A 25,839-nucleotide genomic window follows, 5' to 3' on the forward strand; every position below is an offset into this window, starting at 1 on the left:
CGAGTCGTAAAAACCAAGAGAAGCCCAAGCTATCACTGTGCGGCTATTAATTACAAGCAAAAAAGTTGATCCACTGAGACGAAAAAAAAAACAGCTATCTATGTGCCATTCTGTCAGCAAAAACTTTTCAAAGTTGAAAAATCTTTCTATGAACGCTGGCACAGAAAAAATTATTTCACAAGGCAATATTTCTCAATTTGCTTTTAAGTCAAAACAGGGGCTGAATGAATAGTATTTCCGGTAAAAAAAAACTTAATAAAACCAATACTCCTCTTCGAGTCGTAAAAACCAAGAGAATGCCAATAATAGCACCAGCTATTTCTGTGCGGCTATTAAAAAAGAAACCGCCATACACGGATTTGGTTCTCTAAATTCCTGCATATCACCCAGTACCTCCCCTGCACCACATGTGAATTTCTGATTTCATATTTCTTTTGAACTTAAATCAGATTCACTCCACTTTATGGAAAACAACCAAGTCGAAAATTTCTTAGATTTGCGGTATTAGCGGTGAAGGATTTATTTTAACCGCTGAAGCAGCAAAAAAATGAAGCTACCAACCAACAAGAAATGGTGAAAAAAAAATCGCCAGAAACCGCAATTCTTACAAACTTTCGACGCATTCATCGCAATTCTTAAATTTTTTTAGCGATTTTTAGCGTTGACACCTCGACCCGGGAAATAAGGAGAAATGAAAACCTCGACCTTGGCATTATCAAAAGTTGAACCTTGTGAATTTGGGAAAAATCGTAAGAGAAGGCCAATCATAGCCACAGCTATCGCTGTGCGGCTATTAATAAAAAAATGACACCCAAATTTCTCCGCTTAATTAACCGTTGAAGAGTGTAATTAAAAGAGTGTAATTTTAAAAAGTAAAGCTCGAGGGAAGTAGTGAGGATCGATCCTCCTACCTTTGCGCTGTCCAAAAAGTTACTTTCGCTGTTTGCATTTACCAATGCGCCGACTCCTACAACAATTTTTAACGTTTCATTTTGGTTAAATTCGTAATTCTATAAGAGTGTGATTTTTTATCAGTCCACCCTAAATTACACTTTTTGCAAAGAGTGTTAAAGGAGTGGAGAAAGGAGTAAATACAGTGTAATTTTTTAAAATTACACTCTCACACTCTTTTCCCCGATAAATAGGAGTTGAATTTGCATTACACTCTAATCCCAGCTACTTAGGAGTGGATTAAGGGTGAAGCCTCGGCCCGGCAAAAGCACGACTGTCTGAACGTTAACGCTGGACGCAAGATCCTTCCATCTGGGACTGTTTGGACATACTTGCTTCCGTCTGGGACCTCAGCCTGGGATTGGTTCTGTACGACTGGCGAGGCTGGCTTTGTCTCAGTCGGCTTTCATTATAGCTGTTTTTCAGTAACGAACTTGCCTGAATTCTGTCGAGATAATCTTCGTTTGGACGATTGATGATGTCCATTTGTTTTGAGGGTCCAATTGTCTCCAGTCCAACGACTGCTTTCCGACCTGCCACCAGCACGACCTCGATTCCTGCTTCGACTTCTGGATCTTGAAGGATAGCGGCGGCCGTGGCGGTCGTGAACACCTATATAGGAAACGCTTGTTATTTTTTTGTGCCGTGGACAGTGGGTCTCCATACGGATATCAACCAATAATTTGTATTGACCACACCGAAAAGACTTTGGCCACCATTGGCAAGACTACACAGAGTTTGTCCAGGCCATTGGCAGACTGAACAGACACTAGGCCAGACCGTTGTCCACACCATTGGCCAGACGGAACAGACCCCGAGTCTGACCATTGGTCAGACCAACTTAAATGTGCAGAAACAATCAAAAATAAAATTTGGTGATAAAAACCGTCGATTTAAAGACAAATGCGAAATTCGAAATTAGTTTAATGAAGTAGTCTATTCATCTAGAAGTATATGTTGGTTATAACAATGATTGGCTATTGTTTTGAAAAACACAATGCAACCCACATTTATACAATTTGTAGATGACCGGCTCTTCTTTGGGTTGGACATCTAGGCCTTTAATATGAGTATAGGCTAGACTAAACACACCAAAATGTGGGCATTGGCAAGACCGAGCAGAGCAAATAGTGGCATTGGCTAGACGGAGGGCGTGACTCTATTATTTTTCCAGACCATTCAGTCGGGTCGCACTGGACCCCCAACTCTATCCACGATGACCCAATTCGGTCACATCTTTCTTGGGTCGCGGACCTCATCCTGGGCATGCATTAAAAAATTTTTGCTTGATTGACTGATAGTTTATTAAGACCATAACGTGACCCACTAAAAAGAATGACCTTGGCAGGTTTCTCTATGAAGAGACAAAGGCTAGACACAAGGAAAAGGCTTCTAGAATTTAGGTTTGTGCTAGATCTCAGAAATGGCATGCAAAAACCAAACTGGAGATCTTAATCGGTGATTTTTACAACACTGCCGCCCCAGTCTAAAACTGGAATTTATGAAAAAACCTTATACTTACAGATCGGGGTGGGGTATATCGAAATAAAATACACGGTTGATGACACCAGTTAATGTCGAGGACAATGAAACTAAAATTAGGACATTGCTGCGGTTGCGCGCGTAATTCGAGGACAGTTTTATTGCCCAGTCATATTAGAGGACACATTTTACTGTCTGTCCAGCACACGTTTTATTGTTTGGCCAAATTAGAGGACACGTTTCATTGTCTTACCGAACTCCAGGACGGGTTTTATTGTCTGGCCAATTATAAGGACACGTTTTATTGTCTAGCCAATTAAAAGGACACTTTTTATAGTCTAGTCAAATTAGAGGACACGTTTTTTTGTCTAGTCAATTTCCAAGACACGTTTTAGGGTCCAGCCAACCAAAAAGACACGTTTTATTGTCTAGCCAAATCAGAGGACAAGTTTTATTGTCTAATCGAATTCCAGGACAGGTTTTGTTGTCTGGTCAAGTTCCAGGACACGTTTTAATGTCTAGCCAATTAAAAGGACACGTTTTATTGTCCAGCCAAATTAGGTAGAGGATACGTTTTATTGCTCTTGAAATAGGCACATGGATCTTAGTCCCTTCGTGCCTTGTTCCCAGAACTCGGGCGCAAGCGCCCTCTTGTTAGGGCACTATGTCTCTCGGCCCGCTAAGATTCATGTGCTAACATATAATTGTTCATACAAAATCCAAGACACTATTTACTGTCTAGCCAATTAAAAGGACACGTTTTATTGTCTAGCCAAATTCCAGGACACGGTTTATTGTCTGGCTAAAATAGAGGACAGGCTTAATTGTCTTGCCGAATTCGAGGATGTTTGTTTTAGTGCCATAGCCGAAACCGAGAACATCACTCAAAGTCCTGACAACATCGTTTCATACAAAAAAACCTATCCAGGACTTTTTTCTATGACTTATATCGGTCGAGGACGGTCTTTTAATAACTCCAGTCCAAGACTAGGGAAACCTTATCTGAACAGCACTGCGCACATCGAAGAAAATGTGCTGGCGTACAAGCAGATATCACATACTGATAGTGTCGAAAGCCTCCAAATGTATTCACAGATATTGAATGAATTAAAGAAAGCTACAACCGGATTGTCTACTTTGCAGCTTTTCTAGAAATCATAAAATTTCATCTATAAATCTCGCAGGGGTCGAATGTCCTCCCTAAAATCCTCCCATTTTGATGTAAGAGTGGGGGGATAAAAGTAATTTGTCAATGGGGGGTAAATTGATGTAGGAGTGTGGGGTAAAATGATGTAAGAGGGGGTAAAATGATGTAAGAGTTGGGCTGCAATGGGAAGACTTTTGAGGAATTACCCCCCTGACGGAAATTGCCATGTAAAAATGGGCTGCAATGGGAGGACTTTTCAGGAGATACCCCCTGACTGAAATTGCCATGTAAGAGTGGGCTGCAAGGGCTGCAATGGGCTGCAATGGAAGCACTTTTCAGTAATTAACCCCCTGACTGAAATTGCCATGTAAGAGTGGGCTGCAATGGGCTGCAATGGGAGGACTTTTCAGGAATTAACCCCCTGACTGAAATTGCCAAGGAAAAGTGGGCTGAAATGGGCTGCAATGTGAGGACTTTTCAGGAATTACCCCCTGACTGAAATTGCCATGTAAGAGTGGGCTGCAATGGGCTGCAAGGGCTGCAATGGGCTGCAATGGAAGCACTTTTCAGTAATTAACCCCCTGACTGAAATTGCCATGTACGAGTGGGCTGCAATGGGCTGCAATGGGAGGACTTTTCAGGAATTAACCCCCTGACTGAAATTGCCATGGAAAAGTGGGCTGAAATGGGCTGCAATGTGAGGACTTTTCAGGAGTTACCCCCTGACTGAAATTGCCATGTAGGAGTGTGCTGCAATGGAAGGACTTTTCAGGAATGAAACCCCTGTCTGAAATTGCCATATAAGAGTGGGCTGCTATGGGCTGCAATGGGAGGACTTTTCAGGAATCACCCCCTGACTGAAATTGCCATGTAAAAGTGGGCTGCAATGGGCTGCAATGTGAGTACTTTTCAGGAATTACTCCCTGACTGAAATTGCCATGTAAGAGTGGGCTGCAATGGGCTGCAATGGGAGGACTTTTCAGGAATTACCCCCTGACTGAAATTGCCATGTAAAAGTGGGCTGCAATGGGCTGCAATGTGAGGACTTTTCAGGAATTACCCTCTGACTGAAATTGTCATGTAAGAGTGGGCTGCAATGGGCTGCAATGGGAGGCCTTTTCAGGAGTTACCCCCCTGACTGAAATTGTCATGTAAGAGTGGGCTGCAATGGGCTGCAACTGGCTGCAATGGGCTGCAATGGGAGGAGTTTTCAGGAGTTACCCCCCTAACTGAAATTGCCATGTAGGAGTGGGCTGCAATGGAAGGACTTTTCAGGAATTAACCCCCTGACTGAAATTGCCATATAAGAGTGGGCTGCTATGGTCTGCAATGGGAGGAGTTTTCAGGAGTTACCCCCCTGACTGAAATTGCCATGTAGGAGTGGGCTGCAATGGAAGGACTTTTCAGGAATTAACCCCATGACTGAAATTGCCATGTAAAAATGGGCTGCAATGGGCTGCAATGGACTGCAATGGGAGTTCTTTTCAGGAATTACTCCCTGACTGAAATTGCCATGTAAAAGTGGGCTGCAATGGGCTGCAATGGGAGGACTTTTCAGGAATTACCCCCTGACTGAAATTGCCATGTAAAAGTGGGCTGCAATGGGCTGCAATGGGAGGACTTTTCAGGAATTACCCCCTGACTGAAATTGCCATGTAAGAGTGGCTGTAATGGGCTGCAATGGGCTGCAATGGGAGGCCTTTTCAGGAGTTACCCCCCTGACTGAAATTGCCATGTAAGAGTGGGCTGCAATGGGCTGCAATGGGTTGCAATGGGCTGCAATGGGAGGAATTTTCAGGAATTACCCCCCTCTGACTGAAATTGCCATGTAGGAGTGGGCTGCAATGGAAGGACTTTCAGGATTTACCCCCCTGACTGAAGTTGCCATGTAAGAGTGGGCTGCAATGGGCTGCAATGGGAGGACTTTTCAGGAATTACCCCCCCCCCCCCCGACTGAAATTGCCATGTAAAATTGGGCTGCAATGGGCTGCAATGGGAAAACTTTTCAGGAATTATCCCCCTGACTGAAATTGCCATGTAGGAGTGGGCTCCAATGCGCTGCAATGGGAGGACTTTTCAGGAATTACCCCCTGACTGAAATTGCCATGTAAGCGTGGGCTGCAATCGGCTGCAATGGGAGGCCTTTTCAGGAAATACCCCCCTGACTGAAATTGCCATGTAAGAGTGGGCTGCAATGGGCTGTAATGGGAGGACTTTTAAGGAATTACCCCTTGACTAAAATTGCCATGTAAAAGTGGGCTGCAATGGGCTGCAATGGGAGGACTTTTCAGGAATTACCCCCTGACTGAAATTGCCATGTAAGAGTGGCTGCAATGGGCTGCAATGGGCTGCAATGGGAGGCCTTTTCAGGAGTTACCCCCCCGACTGAAATTGTCATGTAAGAGTGGGCTGCAATGGGCTGCAATGGGCTGCAATGGGAGGAGTTTTCAGGAGTTACCCCCCTGACTGAAATTGCCATGTAGGAGTGGGCTGCAATGGAAGGACTTTTCAGGAATTAACCCCCTGACTGAAAGTGCCATATAAGAGTGGGCTGCTATGGGCTGCAATAGGAGGACTTTTCAGGAATTACCCCCTTGACTGAAATTGCCATGTAAAAGTGGGCTGCAATGGGCTGCAATGGGAGTACTTTTCAGGAATTACTCCCTGACTGAAACTGCCATGTAAAAGTGGGCTGCAATGGGCTGCAATGGGAGGACTTTTCAGGAATTAACCCCCTGACTGAAAGTGCCATATAAGAGTGGGCTACAATGGGCTGCAATGGGAGGACTTTTCAGGAATTACCCCCTGACTGAAATTACCATGTAAGAGTGGCTGCAATGGGCTGCAATGGGCTGCAATGAGAGGCCTTTTCAGGAGTTACCCCCTGACTGAAATTGCCATGTACGAGAGGGCTGCAATGGGCTGCAATGGGCTGCAACGGGCTGCAATGGGAGGAATTTTCAGGAATTACCCCCCTCTGACTGAAATTGCCAAGTAGGAGTGGGCTGCAGTGGAAGGACTTTGAGGATTTACCCCCCTGACTGAAGTTGCCATGTAAGAGTGGGCTGCAATGGGCTGCAATGGGAGGACTTTTCAGGAATTAACCCCCCCCCCTGACTGAAATTGCCATGTAAAATTGGGCTGCAATGGGCTGCAATGGGAAAACTTTTCAGGAATTATCCCCCTGACTGAAACTGCCATGTAAGAGTGGGCTCCAATGCGCTGCAATGGGAGGACTTTTCAGGAATTAACCCTGACTGAAATTGCCATGTAAGAGTGGGCTGCAATGGGCTGCAATGGGAGGCCTTTTCAGGAAATACCGCCCTGATTGAAATTGCCATGCAAGAGTGGGCTGCAATGGGCTTCAATGGGAGGACTTTTCAGGAAATAACCCCTGACTGAAATGGCCATGTAAAACTGGGCTGCAATGGGCTGCAATGGGAGGACTTTTCAGGAATTACTCCCTGACTGAAATTGCTTTTTAAGAGTGGGCTGCAATGGGCTGCAATGGGCTGCAATGGGAGGAATTTTCAGGAACTACCCCCCCCCCGACTGAAATTGCCATGTTAAAGTGGGCTGCAATGGGCTGCAATGGGAGGACTTTTCAGGAATTAACCCTGACTGAAATTGCCATGTAAGAGTGGCTGCAATGGGCTGCAATGGGTGGAATTTTCAGGAATTAACCCCCTCTGACTGAAATTGCCATGTTGGAGTGGGCTGCAATGGAAGGAATTTTCAGGATTTAACCCACCGACTGAAGTTGCCATGTAAGAGTGGGCTGCAATGGGCTGTAATGGGAGGACTTTTCAGGAATTACCCCCCCCCCCCCCTGACTAAATTTGCCATGTAAATTTGGGCTGCAATGGGCTGCAATGGGAGTACTTTTCAGGAATTATCCCCCTGACTGAGATTGCCATGTAAGAGTGGGCTGCAATGGGGTGCAATGGGAGGACTTTTCAGGAATTACCCCCTGACTGAAATTGCCATGTAAGAGTGGTCTGCAATGGGCTGCAATGGGAGGCCTTTTCAGGAAATACCCCCTGACTGAAATTGCCATGTAAGAGTGGCTGCAATGGGCTGCAATGGGCTGCAATGGGAGGCCTTTCCAGGAGTTACACCCCTGACTGAAATTGTCATGTAAGAGTGGGCTGTAATGGGCTGCAATGGGCTGCAATGGGAGGAGTTTTCAGGAGTTACCCCCCTGACTGAAATTGCCATATAAGAGTGGGCTGCTATGGGCTGCAATAGGAGGAATTTTCAGGAATTACCCCCCTGACTGAAATTGCCATGTAAAAGTGGGCTGCAATGGGCTGCAATGGGAGTACTTTTCAGGAATTACTCCCTGACTGAAACTGCCATGTAAAAGTGGGCTGCAATGGGCTGCAATGGGAGGACTTTTCAGGATTTACCCTCTGACTGAAGTTGCCATGTAAGAGTGGGCTGCAATGGGCTGCAATGGGAGGACTTTTCAGGAATTAACCCCCCCTGACTGAAATTGCCATGTAAAATTTGGCTGCAATGGGCTGCAATGGGCTGCAATGAGAGGCCTTTTCAGGATTTACCCCCTGACTGAAGTTGCCATGTAAGAGTGGGCTGCAATGGGCTGCAATGGGAGGACTTTTCAGGAAATAACCCCCCCCTGACTGAAATTGCCATGTAAAATTGGGCTGCAATGGGCTGCAATGGGAAAACTTTTCAGGAATTATCCCCCTGACTGAAATTGCCATGTAAGAGTGGGCTCCAATGCGCTGCAATGGGAGGACTTTTCAGGAATTAACCCTGACTGAAATTGCCATGTAAGAGTGGGCTGCAATGGGCTGCAATGGGAGGCCTTTTCAGGAAATACCGCCCTGACTGAAATTGCCATGCAAGAGTGGGCTGCAATGGGCTTCAATGGGAGGACTTTTCAGGAAATAACCCCTGACTGAAATGGCCATGTAAAACTGGGCTGCAATGGGCTGCAATGGGAGGACTTTTCAGGAATTACTCCCTGACTGAAATTGCCATGTAAGAGTGGCTGCAATGGGCTGCAATGGGCTGCAATGGGAGGCCTTTACAGGAGTTACACCCCTGACTGAAATTGTCATGTAAGAGTGGGCTGTAATGGGCTGCAATGGGCTGCAATGGGAGGAGTTTTCAGGAGTTACCCCCCTGACTGAAATTGCCATATAAGAGTGGGCTGCTATGGGCTGCAATAGGAGGAATTTTCAGGAATTACCCCCCTGACTGAAATTGCCATGTAAAAGTGGGCTGCAATGGGCTGCAATGGGAGTACTTTTCAGCAATTACTCCCTGACTGAAACTGCCATGTAAAAGTGGGCTGCAATGGGCTGCAATGGGAGGACTTTTCAGGATTTACCCCCTGACTGAAGTTGCCATGTAAGAGTGGGCTGCAATGGGCTGCAATGGGAGGACTTTTCAGGAATTAACCCCCCCCTGACTGAAATTGCCATGTAAAATTTGGCTGCAATGGGCTGCAATGGGCTGCAATGAGAGGCCTTTTCAGGATTTACCCCCTGACTGAAGTTGCCATGTAAGAGTGGGCTGCAATGGGCTGCAATGGGAGGACTTTTCAGGAATTAACCCCCCCCCCCTGACTGAAATTGCCATGTAAAATTGGGCTGCAATGGGCTGCAATGGGAAAACTTTTCAGGAATTATCCCCCTGACTGAAATTGCCATGTAAGAGTGGGCTCCAATGCGCTGCAATGGGAGGACTTTTCAGGAATTAACCCTGACTGAAATTGCCATGTAAGAGTGGGCTGCAATGGGCTGCAATGGGAGGCCTTTTCAGGAAATACCGCCCTGACTGAAATTGCCATGCAAGAGTGGGCTGCAATGGGCTTCAATGGGAGGACTTTTCAGGAAATAACCCCTGACTGAAATGGCCATGTAAAACTGGGCTGCAATGGGCTGCAATGGGAGGACTTTTCAGGAATTACTCCCTGACTGAAATTGCTTTTTAAGAGTGGGCTGCAATGGGCTGCAATGGGCTGCAATGGGAGGAATTTTCAGGAACTACCCCCCCCCCGACTGAAATTGCCATGTAAAAGTGGGCTGCAATGGGCTGCAATGGGAGGACTTTTCAGGAATTACCCCTGACTGAAATTGCCATGTAAGAGTGGCTGCAATGGGCTGCAATGGGCCGCAATGGGTGGATTTTTCAGGAATTAACCCCCTCTGACAGAAATTGCCATGTTGGAGTGGGCTGCAATGGAAGGAATTTTCAGGATTTAACCCCCCGACTGAAGTTGCCATGTAATAGTGGGCTGCAATGGGCTGTAATGGGAGGACTTTTCAAAAATTACCCCCCCCCCTGACTAAAATTGCCATGTAAATTTGGGCTGCAATGGGCTGCAATGGGAGTACTTTTCAGGAATTATCCCCCTGACTGAGATTGCCATGTAAGAGTGGGCTGCAATGGGGTGCAATGGGAGGACTTTTCAGGAATTACCCCCTGACTGAAATTGCCATGTAAGAGTGGGCTGCAATGGGCTGCAATGGGAGGCCTTTTCAGCAAATACCCCCCTGACTGAAATTGCCATGTAAGAGTGGGCTGCAATGGACTTCAAGGGGAGTATTTTTGAGGTAATAACCACCTGACTTAAATGGACATGTAAAACTGGGCTGCAATGGGCTGCAATGGGAGGACTTTTCAGGAATTACCCCCTGACTGAAATTGCCGTTTAAGAGTGGGCTGCAATGGGCTGCAATGGGCTGCAATAGGAGGAATTTTCAGGATTTACCCCCCCCCCGACTGAAATTGCCATGTATGAGTGGGCTGCAATGGAAGGACTTTTCAGGAATTACCCCCTGACTGAAATTGCCATGAGAGAGTGGGCTGCAAGGGGTGCAATGGGAGGACTTTTCAGGAATTACCCCCCTGACTGAAATTTCCATGTAAAAGTGGCTGCAATGGGCTGCAATGGGAGTACTTTTCAGGAATTACCCCCCTAACTGAAATTGCTATGTAAGAGTAGGATGCAATGGGCTGCAATGGGAGGAAATTTCAGGAATTACCCCACCCATGACTGAAACTGCCATGTAAGAGTGGGCTGCAATGGGCTGCAATGGGAGGACTTTTCAGGAATTACCCCTCTCCCCCTGATTGAAATTCAGAGGGGGTGAAATGATGTAATAGTTGGGCTGCCAAAGGGGGTAAAATGGTGTAAGAGTGAGGGGGTAATTGGTTCAGAGGGGGTAAAATGTTGTAAGAATCGGGCTGCAAGGGGGGTAAAATGGTGTAAGAGTGAGGGGGTAATTTGTCCAGAGGGGGCAAAACGATGTAAGAGTTGGGCTGCCAAGAGGGGTAAAATGGTGTAAGAGTGAGGGGGTAATTTGTTCAGAGGGGGTTTAGTGATGTAAGATTAGGGCTGCCAAGGGGGTAAAATGTTGTAAGAGTGAGGGGCTAATTTGTTCAGAGGGGGTAAAATGATGTAATAGTTGGGCTGCCAAGGGGGATAAAATGGTGTAAGGGTGAGGGGGTAATTTGTCCAGAGGGGGGGGGGGGGGTTAAAATGAGCTAAGAATTGAGATGCCAAGGGGGGTAAAATGGTGTAAGAGTGAGGGGGTAATTTGTCCACAGAGGGTAAAATGAGGTAAGAGTTGGCCTGCCAAGGGGGGTAAAATGTTGTAAGAGTGAGGGGTAATTTTTTCAGAGGGGGTAACAAGAGCTGAGATTTGAGCTGCCAAGGAGGGTAAAATGGTGTAAGAGTGAGGGAGTAATTTGTTCAGAGGGGGTAAAATGATGTAGGAGTCGGGTTGCCAAAGGTGTTAAAATGGTGTAAGAGTGAGGGGGTAAATTGTCCAGAGAGGGTAAAATGATGTGAGAGTTGGGCTGCCAAGGGGGTAAAATGTTGTAAGAGTGAGGGGGTAATTTGTTCAGAGGGGGTAAAATGATGTAATAGTTGGGCTGCCAAGGGGGATAAAATGGTGTAAGGGTGAGGGGGTAATTTGTCCAGGGGGGGGGGGTAAAATGAGCTAAGAATTGAGCTGCCAAGGGGGGTAAAATGGTGTAAGAGTGAGCGGGTAATTTGTCCACAGAGGGTAAAATGAGGTAAGAAATGGGCTGCCAAGGGGGGTAAAATGTTGTAAGAGTGAGGGGTAATTTTTTCAGTGGGGGTAACAAGAGCTAAGATTTGAGCTGCCAAGGAGGGTAAAATGGTGTAAGAGTGAGGGGGTAATTTTTTCAGAGGGGGTAAAATGATGCAGGAGTCGGGCTGCCAAAGGGGTTAAAATGGTGTAAGAGTGAGGGGGTAAAAGACAAATTACCCCCGAACTCTTACATCATTTTACCCCCCTTGGCAGACCAAAAAAGATGTAAGAGTGGGGGGTTAATTTGTCTTTTACCCCCTCACTCTTACACCACTTTACCCCCTTGGAAGCCCAATGCACCCCAAAAAGACGTAAGAGTTTTGAGCTGCATTTTCCTGAAAAATCCTCCCATTGCAGCCCCACTCTTACATCATTTTGGGCGGAAAAATTAAACCCGGGCGGTAATCATGAAAAATCTTATATGTTTGTACGAAAATAACATCGTACGAAAATTTGCAAAATTAAGGCCACACCATTATCCTAATTCTCTTGTAAGGATCATATATTTTACTAAAAATAATAGTACAATAAGGGTGTACGTCTCGGCCCGGGTAAGTTGGAAATAAGTTATGATTTACGTTAAGGGAGATCCTAAAGCTAAGATCTTGTATGTTCTCAGCTTTCTATTCGGGATCTTGTAAGACATTGGAGACAGAACTTTACCTCTTGAGAACATAGATCTTCGCGGGATGGAAAATTTTCGTTTATGATCATGTCAGGCGGCAGGTTCTCTTTGAAGAGTTCTACAAGTTCGAAAATAATGGGTTTTTTTGCTCAATTTTGACTCGCGTTTAAACATTCACCGCAGAAATATTACAGGAGATTTTTCAATTTTGTTTGTTAGGCAATTCGACTTGGGTTTAAAGACTAAAAACAGCTGGCAGATTGCCAGAAAATAGCCGCAAAAGCTTCGTAGATCTGCAGTCTCAAAAAAAACCGTTAAAAAAAGACAGACCACAAAATTAGCCTTTTCATTGAAGGCTGATATGTTATATTTTGATTAAAAATCTGTATCAGTTTTTGCTGCCTCTATTAGTTGCTCTCAAATAACCTTCATTTAGAGTGGCACATACCCATTTGACCTTATCTCTTTGAATTAACGTAAATGAAAGTCAATTTCAAAGTGAGGAAGTCATTTTTGAGAGTGAGGTAAGTCAAAAGTGACCAAAAATTTTATCACGTGAATGGACAAACATAGCTGGCAGATTGCCAGAAAATAGCCGCAATAGATTCGTAGATCGGCAGTCTCAAAAAGAAAACAGTAAAAAAGGCAGACCAAAAAAGAGTCATTTCATTGAAGGCTGATCTGTTATATTTTGATTTAAAATCTGTATAAGTTATTGCTGCCTCTTTTAGCTGATCTCAAATAACCTTCATTTAGAGTGACACATACCCATTTGACCTTAACCCTTAGAATTAAAGTAAATAAAAGTCAATTTCAAAGTGAGGAAGTCATTTTTGAGAGTGAGGTAAGTCAAGTGTGACAAAAAATTTAATCACGCGGATGAACAAAAAAACCCGCTCCACTAAAAGCAACAAAAGACGTCACGCATGCAAGTCAGTTGAAATTGCATGAACGAATGAACAAAATGTGGCTGTGACGTCATATGGTTGTAACAAAAATCATGACGAAGAAAAAAAACCAAGAGAAGGCCAATAATATCCCCAGCTATCACTGTGCGGCTATTAAAAAACTCGCACCACTAAGAGCGAAAAATGACGTCACACACGCATTTCAATTGATATTGCATGAACGAATGAAAAAAAAGCAGTTTTGAATTAAATGTGACGTCATATGGTCGTTACAAAAATCGCGGCGACGAAATAAAAAAAAACATAGCAGGACAAGTCCTGACGTGCAATGGGAAAACTTTTCAGGAATTATCCCCCTGACTGAAATTGCCATGTAAGAGTGGGCTCCAATGCGCTGCAATGGGAGGACTTTTCAGGAATTAACCCTGACTGAAATTGCCATGTAAGAGTGGGCTGCAATGGGCTGCAATGGGAGGCCTTTTCAGGAAATACCGCCCTGACTGAAATTGCCATGCAAGAGTGGGCTGCAATGGGCTTCAATGGGAGGACTTTTCAGGAAATAACCCTGACTGAAATGGCCATGTAAAACTGGACTGCAATGGGCTGCAATGGGAGGACTTTTCAGGAATTACCCCCTGACTGAAATTGCCATGTAAAAGTGGGCTGCAATGGGCTGCAATGGGAGGACTTTTTAGGAATTACCCCTGACTGAAATTGCCATGTAAGAGTGGCTGCAATGGGCTGCAATGGGCCGCAATGGGTGGATTTTTCAGGAATTAACCCCCTCTGACTGAAATTGCCATGTTGGAGTGGGCTGCAATGGAAGGAATTTTCAGGATTTAACCCCCCGACTGAAGTTGCCATGTAATAGTGGGCTGCAATGGGCTGTAATGGGAGGACTTTTCATGAATTACCCCCCCCCCCTGACTAAAATTGCCATGTAAATTTGGGCTGCAATGGGCTGCAATGGGAGTACTTTTCAGGAATTATCCCCCTGACTGAGATTGCCATGTAAGAGTGGGCTGCAATGGGGTGCAATGGGAGGACTTTTCAGGAATTACCCCCTGACTGAAATTGCCATGTAAGAGTGGGCTGCAATGGGCTGCAATGGGAGGCCTTTTCAGGAAATACCCCCTGACTGAAATTGCCATGTAAGAGTGGGCTGCAATGGACTTCAAGGGGAGTACTTTTGAGGTAATAACCACCTGACTTAAATGGACATGTAAAACTGGGCTGCAATGGGCTGCAATGGGAGGACTTTTCAGGAATTACCCCCTGACTGAAATTGCCGTTTAAGAGTGGGCTGCAATGGGCTGCAATGGGCTGCAATGGGAGGAATTTTCAGGATTTACCCCCCCCCCCCCCCGACTGAAATTGCCTTGTATGAGTGGGCTGCAATGGAAGGACTTTTCAGGAATTACCCCCTGACTGAAATTGCCATGAGAGAGTGGGCTGCAAGGGGTGCAATGGGAGGACTTTTCAGGAATTACCCCCCTGACTGAAATTTCCATGTAAAAGTGGCTGCAATGGGCTGCAATGGGAGTACTTTTCAGGAATTACCCCCCTAACTGAAATTGCTATGTAAGAGTAGGATGCAATGGGCTGCAATGGGAGGAAATTTCAGGAATTACCCCACCCATGACTGAAATTGCCATGTAAGAGTGGGCTGCAATGGGCTGCAATGGGAGGACTTTTCAGGAATTACCCCTCTCCCCCTGATTGAAATTCAGAGGGGGTGAAATGATGTAATAGTTGGGCTGCCAAAGGGGGTAAAATGGTGTAAGAGTGAGGGGTTAATTGGTTCAGAGGGGGTAAAATGTTGTAAGAATCGGGCTGCAAGGGGGGTAAAATGGTGTAAGAGTGAGGGGGTAATTTGTCCAGAGGGGGAAAAACGATGTAAGAGTTGGGCTGCCAAGAGGGGTAAAATGGTGTAAGAGTGAGGGGGTAATTTGTTCAGAGGGGGTTTAGTGATGTAAGATTAGGGCTGCCAAGGGGGTAAAATGTTGTAAGAGTGAGGGGCTAATTTGTTCAGAGGGGGTAAAATGATGTAATAGTTGGGCTGCCAAGGGGGATAAAATGGTGTAAGGGTGAGGGGGTAATTTGTCCAGAGGGGGGGGGGGGTTAAAATGAGCTAAGAATTGAGATGCCAAGGGGGGTAAAATGGTGTAAGAGTGAGGGGGTAATTTGTCCACAGAGGGTAAAATGAGGTAAGAGTTGGCCTGCCAAGGGGGGTAAAATGTTGTAAGAGTGAGGGGTAATTTTTTCAGAGGGGGTAACAAGAGCTGAGATTTTAGCTGCCAAGGAGGGTAAAATGGTGTAAGAGTGAGGGAGTAATTTGTTCAGAGGGGGTAAAATGATGTAGGAGTCGGGCTGCCAAAGGTGTTAAAATGGTGTAAGAGTGAGGGGGTAAATTGTCCAGAGAGGGTAAAATGATGTGAGAGTTGGGCTGCCAAGGGGGTAAAATGTTGTAAGAGTGAGGGGGTAATTTGTTCAGAGGAGGTAAAATGATGTAATAGTTGGGCTGCCAAGGGGGATAAAATGGTGTAAGGGTGAGGGGGTAATTTGTCCAGGGGGGGGGGGGTAAAATGAGCTAAGAATTGAGCTGCCAAGGGGGGTAAAATGGTGTAAGAGTGAGCGGGTAATTTGTCCACAGAGGGTAAAATGAGGTAAGAAATGGGCTGCCAAGGGGGGTAAAATGTTGTAAGAGTGAGGGGTAATTTTTTCAGAGGGGGTAACAAGAGCTAAGATTTGAGCTGCCAAGGAGGGTAAAATGGTGTAAGAGTGAGGGGGTAATTTTTTCAGAGGGGGTAAAATGATGCAGGAGTCGGGCTGCCAAAGGGATTAAAATGGTGTAAGAGTGAGGGGGTAAAAGACAAATTACCCCCGAACTCTTACATCATTTTACCCCCCTTGGCAGACCAAAAAAGATGTAAGAGTGGGGGGTTAATTTGTCTTTTACCCCCTCACTCTTACACCACTTTACCCCCTTGGAAGCCCAATGCACCCCAAAAAGACGTAAGAGTTTTGAGCTGTATTTTCCTGAAAAATCCTCCCATTGCAGCCCCACTCTTACATCATTTTGGGCGGAAAAATTAAACCCGGGCGGTAATCATGAAAAATCTTATATGTTTGTACGAAAATAACATCGTACGAAAATTTGCAAAATTAAGGCCACACCATTATCCTAATTCTCTTGTAAGGATCATATATTTTACTAAAAATAATAGTACAATAAGGGTGTACGTCTCGGCCCGGGTAAGTTGGAAATAAGTTATGATTTACGTTAAGGGAGATCCTAAAGCTAAGATCTTGTATGTTCTCAGCTTTCTATTCGGGATCTTGTAAGACATTGGAGACAGAACTTTACCTCTTGAGAACATAGATCTTCGCGGGATGGAAAATTTTCGTTTATGATCATGTCAGGCGGCAGGTTCTCTTTGAAGAGTCCTACAAGTTCGAAAATAATGGGTTTTTTTGCTCAATTTTGACTCGCGTTTAAACATTCACCGCAGAAATATTACAGGAGATTTTTCAATTTTGTTTGTTAGGCAATTCGACTTGGGTTTAAAGACTAAAAACAGCTGGCAGATTGCCAGAAAATAGCCGCAAAAGCTTCGTAGATCTGCAGTCTCAAAAAAAACCGTTAAAAAAAGACAGACCACAAAATTAGCCTTTTCATTGAAGGCTGATATGTTATATTTTGATTAAAAATCTGTATCAGTTTTTGCTGCCTCTATTAGTTGCTCTCAAATAACCTTCATTTAGAGTGGCACATACCCATTTGACCTTATCTCTTTGAATTAACGTAAATGAAAGTCAATTTCAAAGTGAGGAAGTCATTTTTGAGAGTGAGGTAAGTCAAAAGTGACCAAAAATTTTATCACGTGAATAGACAAACATAGCTGGCAGATTGCCAGAAAATAGCCGCAATAGATTCGTAGATCGACAGTCTCGAAAAGAAAACAGTAAAAAAGGCAGACCAAAAAAGAGTCATTTCATTGAAGGCTGATCTGTTATATTTTGATTTAAAATCTGTATAAGTTATTGCTGCCTCTTTTAGCTGATCACAAATAACCTTCATTTAGAGTGACACATACCCATTTGACCTTAACCTTTAGAATTAAAGTAAATAAAAGTCAATTTCAAAGTGAGGAAGTCATTTTTGAGAGTGAGGTAAGTCAAGTGTGACAAAAAATTTAATCACGCGGATGAACAAAAAAACCCGCTCCACTAAAAGCAACAAAAGACGTCACGCATGCAAGTCAGTTGAAATTGCATGAACGAATGAACAAAAAGTGGCTGTGACGTCATATGGTCGTAACAAAAATCATGACGAAGAAAAAAAAACCAAGAGAAGGCCAATAATATCCCCAGCTATCACTGTGCGGCTATTAAAAAACTCGCTCCACTAAGAGCGAAAAATGACGTCGCACACGCATTTCAATTGATATTGCATGAACGAATGAACAAAAAGCAGTTTTGAATTAAATGTGACGTCATATGGTCGTTACAAAAATCGCGGCGACGAAATAAAAAAAAAAACATAGCAGGACAAGTCCTGACGTACAATTCAAAGACTTTTCATTGACTAAACAAAAAAACTAGACCTAGAATGGACTATGAGTGAATTGAGAAAATCGCTTTTAAATAAATCAGATAAAAAGCAAGAAAAAAATTAAAATCAAAGTCAAAATGCCGGCAAGTGAACAAAAAAAAACCACTCGCGAGAAATGAAAATTTAATTCAAAAAAAAAAAAAAACTGGGCCTAAGTTGAGCCGTAAAAAGATTAGGAAAGCCATCTAGAAAAAAAATCCAATCCAAAAAATTGAAAAGACAGTAAAAAATCAGAGAGAAATTGCCGCATGTAAACAAAGTCACTACTCCTTTTTGACTTCAAATATCATGAAAATGTGTGAACAGATCTTGAAAAAAAAAATAGCCGGAAGAATTCCGGAAACGACTCGAAGGAGAAAACTGCTCATACTTATGACAAAACAACTAGAATAACCAATGTGAACCTTGAACCTCCACAACTGCCATAAAAATTTTAAGGAAGAGAAGAAACGCCATTTAAAAACAAATTGAACAAAAAACTAGAAAAACTCAATGAGTTTTTCTTTTAATAGTACAGGGAAACATAAAGTCGAGTAAAATTCTTTTGCAATTAGAGTAATAAAAAGCTCGCAAAACAATTGGCAAGTCATAAAAGGCTAAGTAATTTGTGTAAGAATTATAAAAAAGAGAAAAACTGCAAAAAAAGTGAGAAAAATTGTTTAAATTTTCTCAATTTTTCTGTCATTTTTCCTGAGAAAAAAAATACTTATACCACAAAACTTTAGTCAACTGGTATCTGAATATTCTTTAAGTAACAAGCGTCTATTCAAATCCCACTTAGAGCAATAAAACAAAAAAACAGGCAAAAAATCAATAAATTTCGTTTAAAAATCAACAAAACTGATCAAAAACCTGTAAATTAGCATTATACTCAAATTAATTTTTTGAAACCTTCAATTTCTATCAAAATAAGCTTACAACTAATACAATATCGTAAACAAAACTAAAAACCATCAAAAGTTGCAAAAAAACTGCTTTTAAAAGCCGCACGTGAACAAAAAAATTGCGCACGCTTGGAGAATTTTTTTTCACACATCAATTTCTCGCTCTCTCAAAAACAGCGATATAAACAAAAACCACTCTCTTTTCGCTCCGCTCTTCACTTGTTTCCGCACCAAAATCACTCCAAATTTTTTCACGTGTTTCATTTCCCGCTTCAAAAATCACTCCAACAAAATTGATTAAAAATAGGACTTCTCCAATACTCCTCTTCGAGTCGTAAAAAAAACAGCGCCCCAATACAATTCAAATTCTTTGAATTGTATAAAAAACCAAGAGAAAGCCAATAATAGCCCCATCTATAGCTGTGCAGCTAATAAAAACAACTTCGCTAATTTATGGGGCAATATTTATGAATAGAGAACCGGATAACTTTAAGCTAGCCCCAAATTTTTTGAATAGAAAGGTTTTAGATTGCTTTGCTGTGCTGTCTCTTTTAGAAAAATTTCTTCACATTTTTCTATCTTTTCAGTTTTATGGGGAGTCAAATTATGATGCTCAACTTATTCAACCTCGACTAGTAAAGAGAGAGAAAAAAGCGAGGGAGCTTGGAGCGTGATTATGTTTCAAATTAAATTTAAAGTGGAGTGAGGAATGGATGTTTGAACAGATTTTCAGCTTCTGAAAGCAAGCATCACAGACTAGTGACCCTAAAATAGTCGGATGGACAATTCGGTTCCTCTCACTCATGGTTTTCCACAAATTTTCATCTTGAAACATGTAGAATTGGCTGAAAATGTGCAAATGTGAAATATGGTTACAAAAAAAGTGTTTGGAAATTGCTTCAATTTTTGTCAACAGATTCCACGAAATGGCCAGTTTGGACAATTTCTAGAATCTGATGACAAAATCTTGCCATCAGACTCCGTACTGTAAAGCCTTGGTGTTCTACAGTTGGTGGTATTCAATTTCCGCACCCTAAGTCACTCAGAATCCACAAGTGAGCAAGAAAATATTGTTCATTTAAGTAGCACTAAAGCAATTCTGAAAGACGCTTTGAAAACAAAAGAACAGCCGACCGTACAAAAAAACTCTAACCACTCATTGCATATTTGGTCAGATAACTTTAGTGTGAATTCAACTTGTTCAGAACAATCGATCTAATTTAAAAATAATAAATTAATCATCATCTGGCTGTGAATTGGTTTCGATACGCAAGGTAAAACAAGCTTTTTAATTCAACAATATTTCATTTTTTTTCTAACAATTTTTTTTCTTCAACTAAGAAGAAGGCCGAATAACTTCTAGATACAGCTCTTCAAAAGACGTTAATTTCTTTAAAATCCTTTTTATTAAAAGAGCTCAGTAACTACTAATTCCTGAAAATTCTCTTGTATGGTTAGCGATCAGTTACTATTAATCCGTGAAACACCCATCAGTTTAAACAATGATCAGTGAGTATTGATTTCTGACAGATCCTTCCGTATCAAAAGTGATCAGTTATTATTAAATTTTAAAAACTCACTCTGTCGTTAAAGTGGTCAGTAATTATTAAATTCCAAGAAAATCCATCTGTATTAAAAGTTATCAGTAATTATTTTTTTGAAGGTACCTCTGTATTAAAAGTGATCATTTTTTTAACTTCTAAAAAAGCTTCTGTATTAAATGTGACCAGTCAATATTAACATCTGAAAAAGTACTATATTTGAAAAGTTATCAGTTATTACTATTTTCTGAAAATCGATATATGTTTGAAATGTTATCAATGAATAATAATTTTTAAAAAATTGCTCTATTTTAGAGCTGATCACTAACTATTACTCTCTGAAACATCCCTCTGTGCTAAAAGTGATCAATACTTATCACTTTCAGAAAAATTTCTCTATAACGGAAGCGACCAGTTTTTTCTAAACTCTAAAAATTCCCTCTGTTTGGAACCTGATCAGTAAAAATTAATTCGTAAAAAATTTCTCTGTATGAAAATGAATAATTAATTATTTTTTAAGGAAAAATCTCTACATTAAAAGCGCATTAAGAGCGGCATTAAAATTTCTGAAAAATATCCCATGAAAAAATTAATCACTAATTTTTCATTTTTAAAACTTCACCCTGTTTGAATAGGGATCAGAAACTGTTAATCTCTAAGGCATTGCTCTGTAATAGAGGTCATCAGTATTTTTTCATTCTGAAAATTTCTCTGTATCAAAAGTGAACAGTAATTATTTATATGATTTGGAACAAAAACATTTTTCAGTGTATTGTTCTTGTCTTCTACTCCACGATAAAGAAAACTGCGGAAATTGAGGTAATCTAGTTCAAACTCCATTTGGTAGGGGCGCTAGATTGTGATGAGTTTTTGTTCATGCGCTGCAGTCTGACTTCTATATTTGCTTAATTTTTCCTGAACTGGGTTTAAGAAGGTCATAAGAATGTTTCAGTATTTTAAATTTGAATTTTTTTTAAAATATGTCCTAGGGTAGTTAACGGTACAATCGACTTAGACAAGATTTTGTGTTAAATTATTAAATTATCAGTGATTTTTATTTGGTCATTCTGCTAGTGCTTTCTGTTATCGGTTATGTTAGTCTCAGTAGATTTTTGTAGTTTTTCTTCTTTTTTTAGTTCAAGTGTAGAATTTTTACAAAAATGAAAATTCTTGTCGTTTGATTATGAGACAAAATGTAATTATTGACAGAAAAATTTCTACAAAAAAACTTTAGAAAACTTTTGACTCTTTGCTTATTTTTTTTTTTCATTTTGTCGTCTAGAAACATATCTCATTCATAAAATTAGTAACTGCAATCACAATTAATAAGTGAGTCCTAATATGGACTTGAAATCCTATAGGCTTTGGCTGAAAGACTTGTAATCTGTTTCCTTTCAAACTAAATTGTGGGTCTTTTCAAAGAAATTGTGGTTCCTTTTTTCTTGCTTTTTTAAATCAAAAACAACAGTTCTCTTTTATTGGCTGTCAGAAACGGCCCAATTATGGTTGATTTACTGGATGAATATTTAACCATCGCTTTAATTGACTTAGGTGCGACATGTTTTTGAAAATTTGTTTTTGTTTTTGATGAGTTTCCGATTTTTTAATCAATTACTTGTTTTTTCTTTTATCCCTGGTTTGACGAGTAAACTGCTGACGATTGTTTTATACCTGGTGAAGTTGTATATTATGAAGTGATCAGAGAGTTTGCTGTGTAGTCTTGACTTGTAACTTTTCTGTCTAAAGATTTTAGACAACTAATAATATCTTTGATCAAATTTCCCACTTTTTGTTTTTTTTTCTTTTGTCTCCCACATTGATTCCCAAATTTTTTGTGTTTTTTTCCCTTTTGGAGCACGCGTAGGGTCAATATTGATATTAAACTTGTTTCTATCAGTATTTTTAAACTGTAGACTTAGGAATATTCTATTTTTCAATTGCATGGATATTTTTTGTTTTTCAGTTTAATATTTAAGCAAACCAGATCAAGTGATGCTCACTGTCGTAGTTGGAGGTTAATCGAAAAATGCTAACGGTCAGGTCAAAGGTTAAGTCAATCTTTTTTAGAATGTAATTGAGGACATGCCCTACTATGTGTACTTCATTCAGACAATTTTTGAAGGACGTCCCGGAAATTGAGGATACAAAAATAAAGCTCTCTCCACCTAGAATACCACTACAATAATTTTTGTGATTTTTTGAAATGTTTTTAATTTTTTTTCTGAAAGCAGTTTTCGAACAAAATCTTGCTGAGTTTCAAGCCAAATGAGCCTGAAACTTGTTCAAATTTTACGAATAATTAGTTTTTAATTGCTAGTTTGACAGAAGTTTCGGCTTTTTCATGGCGTGCTGAGCAAAAATTACCATAAATTAATTCTATCAATTTTCGAAAAAAAATTTTGCAACATTTTCAGGACATAGCTTGCAGTTTGCCAGAAAAAAGTTGAAATAGCTCCGCAGGCCTGCAGTCTCAAAATTGAAGAAAAAGTTATGAAAAAATTCTTTATATTAAACGCCGAGTTGTTATATTCTGATTAGTATTCTGTTTATAATAATGCTGCTTCTTTCAGTTCTCAAATATGTTTCAACCAGAGTTACAAGAACTCCCTTTTTGTTACTCTTTGAATTACAATAAAGAAACTAAATCTACTTATGTCGGAAGAATTACTCTCGAACGACAGGCGGGTGGAAAAACATTTGACCGCACCGTGTTTCCAATCATTGACCTCCAACTTCATAACCTTTGCAATGCCTACTGTGCTATTTTGCCCATATTTTCGCTATGCTGCAACCGATTTTGTTTTAGCAACAAGCTTTTCTTCGGAGTGAGAGCAATAGAGATCCTTAAAAAATGAAGAACAAAAGCGTGAAAAAGTCACTCGAAAAGTCAGAGAAAGTTCTAGAAGGAAAGAGCAAAATGGTCAAGCAAAAAATTTGCATAAAAAACTAATACTTTTACAATAATTGCTATGAACTTCGTTCAAGAGCAATTAAAAAGTCAATTTCAGAGTGATAATATGACTTTTGAGCATGAGGTAATTCACGTGCGACTAAAACCTTAATCACGCGAATGAACAAAACATAGCTGGCAGATTGCCAGAAAATAGCCGCAATAGATTCGTAGATCGGCAGTCTAAAAAACAGTAAAAAAGACAGACCAAAAAAATTCGTATTTTCATTGAAGGCTGATCTGTTACATTTTGATTAAAAATCTGTATAAGTTATTGCTGCCTCTATTAGCTGATCTCAAATAACCTTCATTTAGAGTGACACACACCCATTTGACCTGATCTCTTTGAATTAAAGTAAATAAAATTCAATTTCAAAGTGAGGAAGTCATTTTTGAGAGTGAGGTAAGTCAAGTGTGACCAAAAATTTAATCACGCGCATGAACAAAAAAACTCGCTCCACTAAGAGCGAAAAATGACGTCACACATGCAATTCAATTGAAATTGCATGAACGAATGAACAAAAAATGGCTGTGACGTCATATAGTCGTAACAAAAATCATGACGACGAAATAAAAAAAAAACCAAGAGAAGGCCAATAATAGCCTCAGCTATCGCTTTGCGGCTATTAAAAACATCGATCCGCTATTCTGCAGTTTGAATAGGGAGAAGGGACACTTCTCAAAAGGCCCTTTTGACCTGCAAGTAGTACGCGTAGTTAATTATTACTCTGCATTAACAACTACGTAAGCTGCTGTGCGGTGCGCACTGGGGGGGGGGGGGGGGGGGGGGTTGGTAGGCAACGGTTGGGACTAAGCATTTTTTGAGGTGGGCTCTGGCTGCACGGGGCCCTTACGTCCTGAACGAAGTGCAGGGGTAAAGATGTGCATGGGAGGTCAACTTCTAAGAACCGCCCTTCACATCATAAGTATAAGTCTCTAAAACAGTTTGTGAAACGCATACTTGAAGACTAGTGAGCCAAAAGGCTCTAAGACAACCTAATGTCCGCTGGGCCTTACCTGTTTATCTTGTTTTTGAGGACTAAAAGTCAAAATGGTCAGACAAAAAATCAGTCAAGCGACAAATCGCTTGAAAAAACATAGCCGGAAGAAATCCAGAAGTGATTCGAAGATTCAAAACTTCACAAAAAACCGTAACTGCAGCTGAACCCGTTACCTTTTGTGTTAAACCATTCATGATTTTGTTTGCAAAAGCATAAGGCAGATAAAAATCTGAGAAATTAAACTAAAAATTTCAAAACAAATTAATACTTAAATTCAAAGACCCAGGAAACCACTACAATTAGTTTTTTAATCACTGCAATTGAAACAAAAATAATTTATAAATCTTCCTTGTTGGATATAGATCAAGATGGACCAAATGATTTCATACTAATTCAAAAGATGAATTATTCATAGAAATGACAAAGAGCAATAAAATGATATTCAAGGCAAAAAATTGTATAAAAATAAAACCTAGGCCCCAGGAAATTTCAAGAAAATAGTGATCAGTCGAAACATTGGAAAAGACTTTTCAGTAAACTCTCAGTAAGGCCTTTTTCTAAATGAAATCAATTGCAAACCAAAGAAATAAAAAAAATCTAAGAAAAAGATAAAATGATTACTTACTTATTTTTTTGTTACTTATTTATTTTTCTATAAACTAAAAAAAGAATGAAACGAAAAAAATGTAGGTGCCAGTTGAAAGCTTGATTGATACAATCTAGAATGTGAAGAATCTGGACACAATGTAAGAAACGCCGAAGCAAAAAGACTACCTGATTTCTGAAAATTGGAAATCTAATAAAAATATGAAGAAAAACATATAAATTTTACATTTTAGTATTCAAGCTTAGAACAGACAAAAAACCATCAGAGACAAGAAGAAATTTTCTTGAACAGATAAAAAAGTTAAAACAGAACGCTGCAGACATACAAAACACAGAAAAACTTCGCAAGATGGTCAAAAAGTTATTAAGACTGCGTTTATGAATAAAAATTTTTTATTTCAAAAACTATTACGTGTAATTCAAACCAAAAAACAAACAAAGAAAAATTAGAAAAAAACTACCAAAATCGAAGTAGCATGTGTACAATTTCGAAAAACAAAATTACTTCACGCAGAAAGAGGTGTTGCGTATATGAATTATCAAAAAGAAAATTCAATTTAAAGTGAATTTTGAAAAAAAAACGGCTCAAAGATCCCAAAATGAATCAACTAATAGTAAAAAAGAACTACATTTTATTTAAAAATCAAGAATTTTGTGCCGGTTTTGAAGCTGAACCGCATTTTCAGGCTGTGCATAACACAGTGGTATCGATTTTTGAGCGATACTTTTCGATTGGGCAGTGTAAAAAATTGTTTTTCCACAAAAAAAAACAAATTACAAGCAAAAATAAACTGGGCAACTGAGACGAAAAACCGGCTATCTTTGTGCCATTCTGTCAACAAAACTTTTTTAAGGTCAAAAAGTCATTCAGTAAACGCAGCGCATGATTAAAAAACTTGTCTCGATCAGAAAAAATTAGTGCACATGGCAATTTTAGCCACTTTCGCTCTTAGGTGAAAACGGCGTCTGAACAATTAGTACTTCCGTTAAGAAAAACCTCCAGAAAACCAATACCCAAAAACCTTCGAGTCTCAAT

At 40.8% G+C, this 25,839-nt stretch overlaps 1 protein-coding gene across 1 annotated transcript in view; it reads right to left on the reverse strand.

The window, feature by feature from the left end:
• Window positions 1-25,839, reverse strand: part of LOC142338395 (uncharacterized) — a 239,615-nt gene that overhangs the window by 144,232 nt on the left and 69,544 nt on the right. Inside the window, exon 6 of the mRNA XM_075388151.1 lies at window positions 1,390-1,563. Coding sequence (XP_075244266.1) covers window positions 1,390-1,563 — 174 coding nt within the window. The remainder of the gene's footprint in view (window positions 1-1,389; window positions 1,564-25,839) is intronic.

The sequence above is a fragment of the Convolutriloba macropyga genome, chromosome 4, assembly GCF_964194025.1.
Source record: "Convolutriloba macropyga chromosome 4, txConMacr16.3, whole genome shotgun sequence".
NCBI classification, from domain to species: Eukaryota; Metazoa; Xenacoelomorpha; order Acoela; family Convolutidae; genus Convolutriloba; species Convolutriloba macropyga.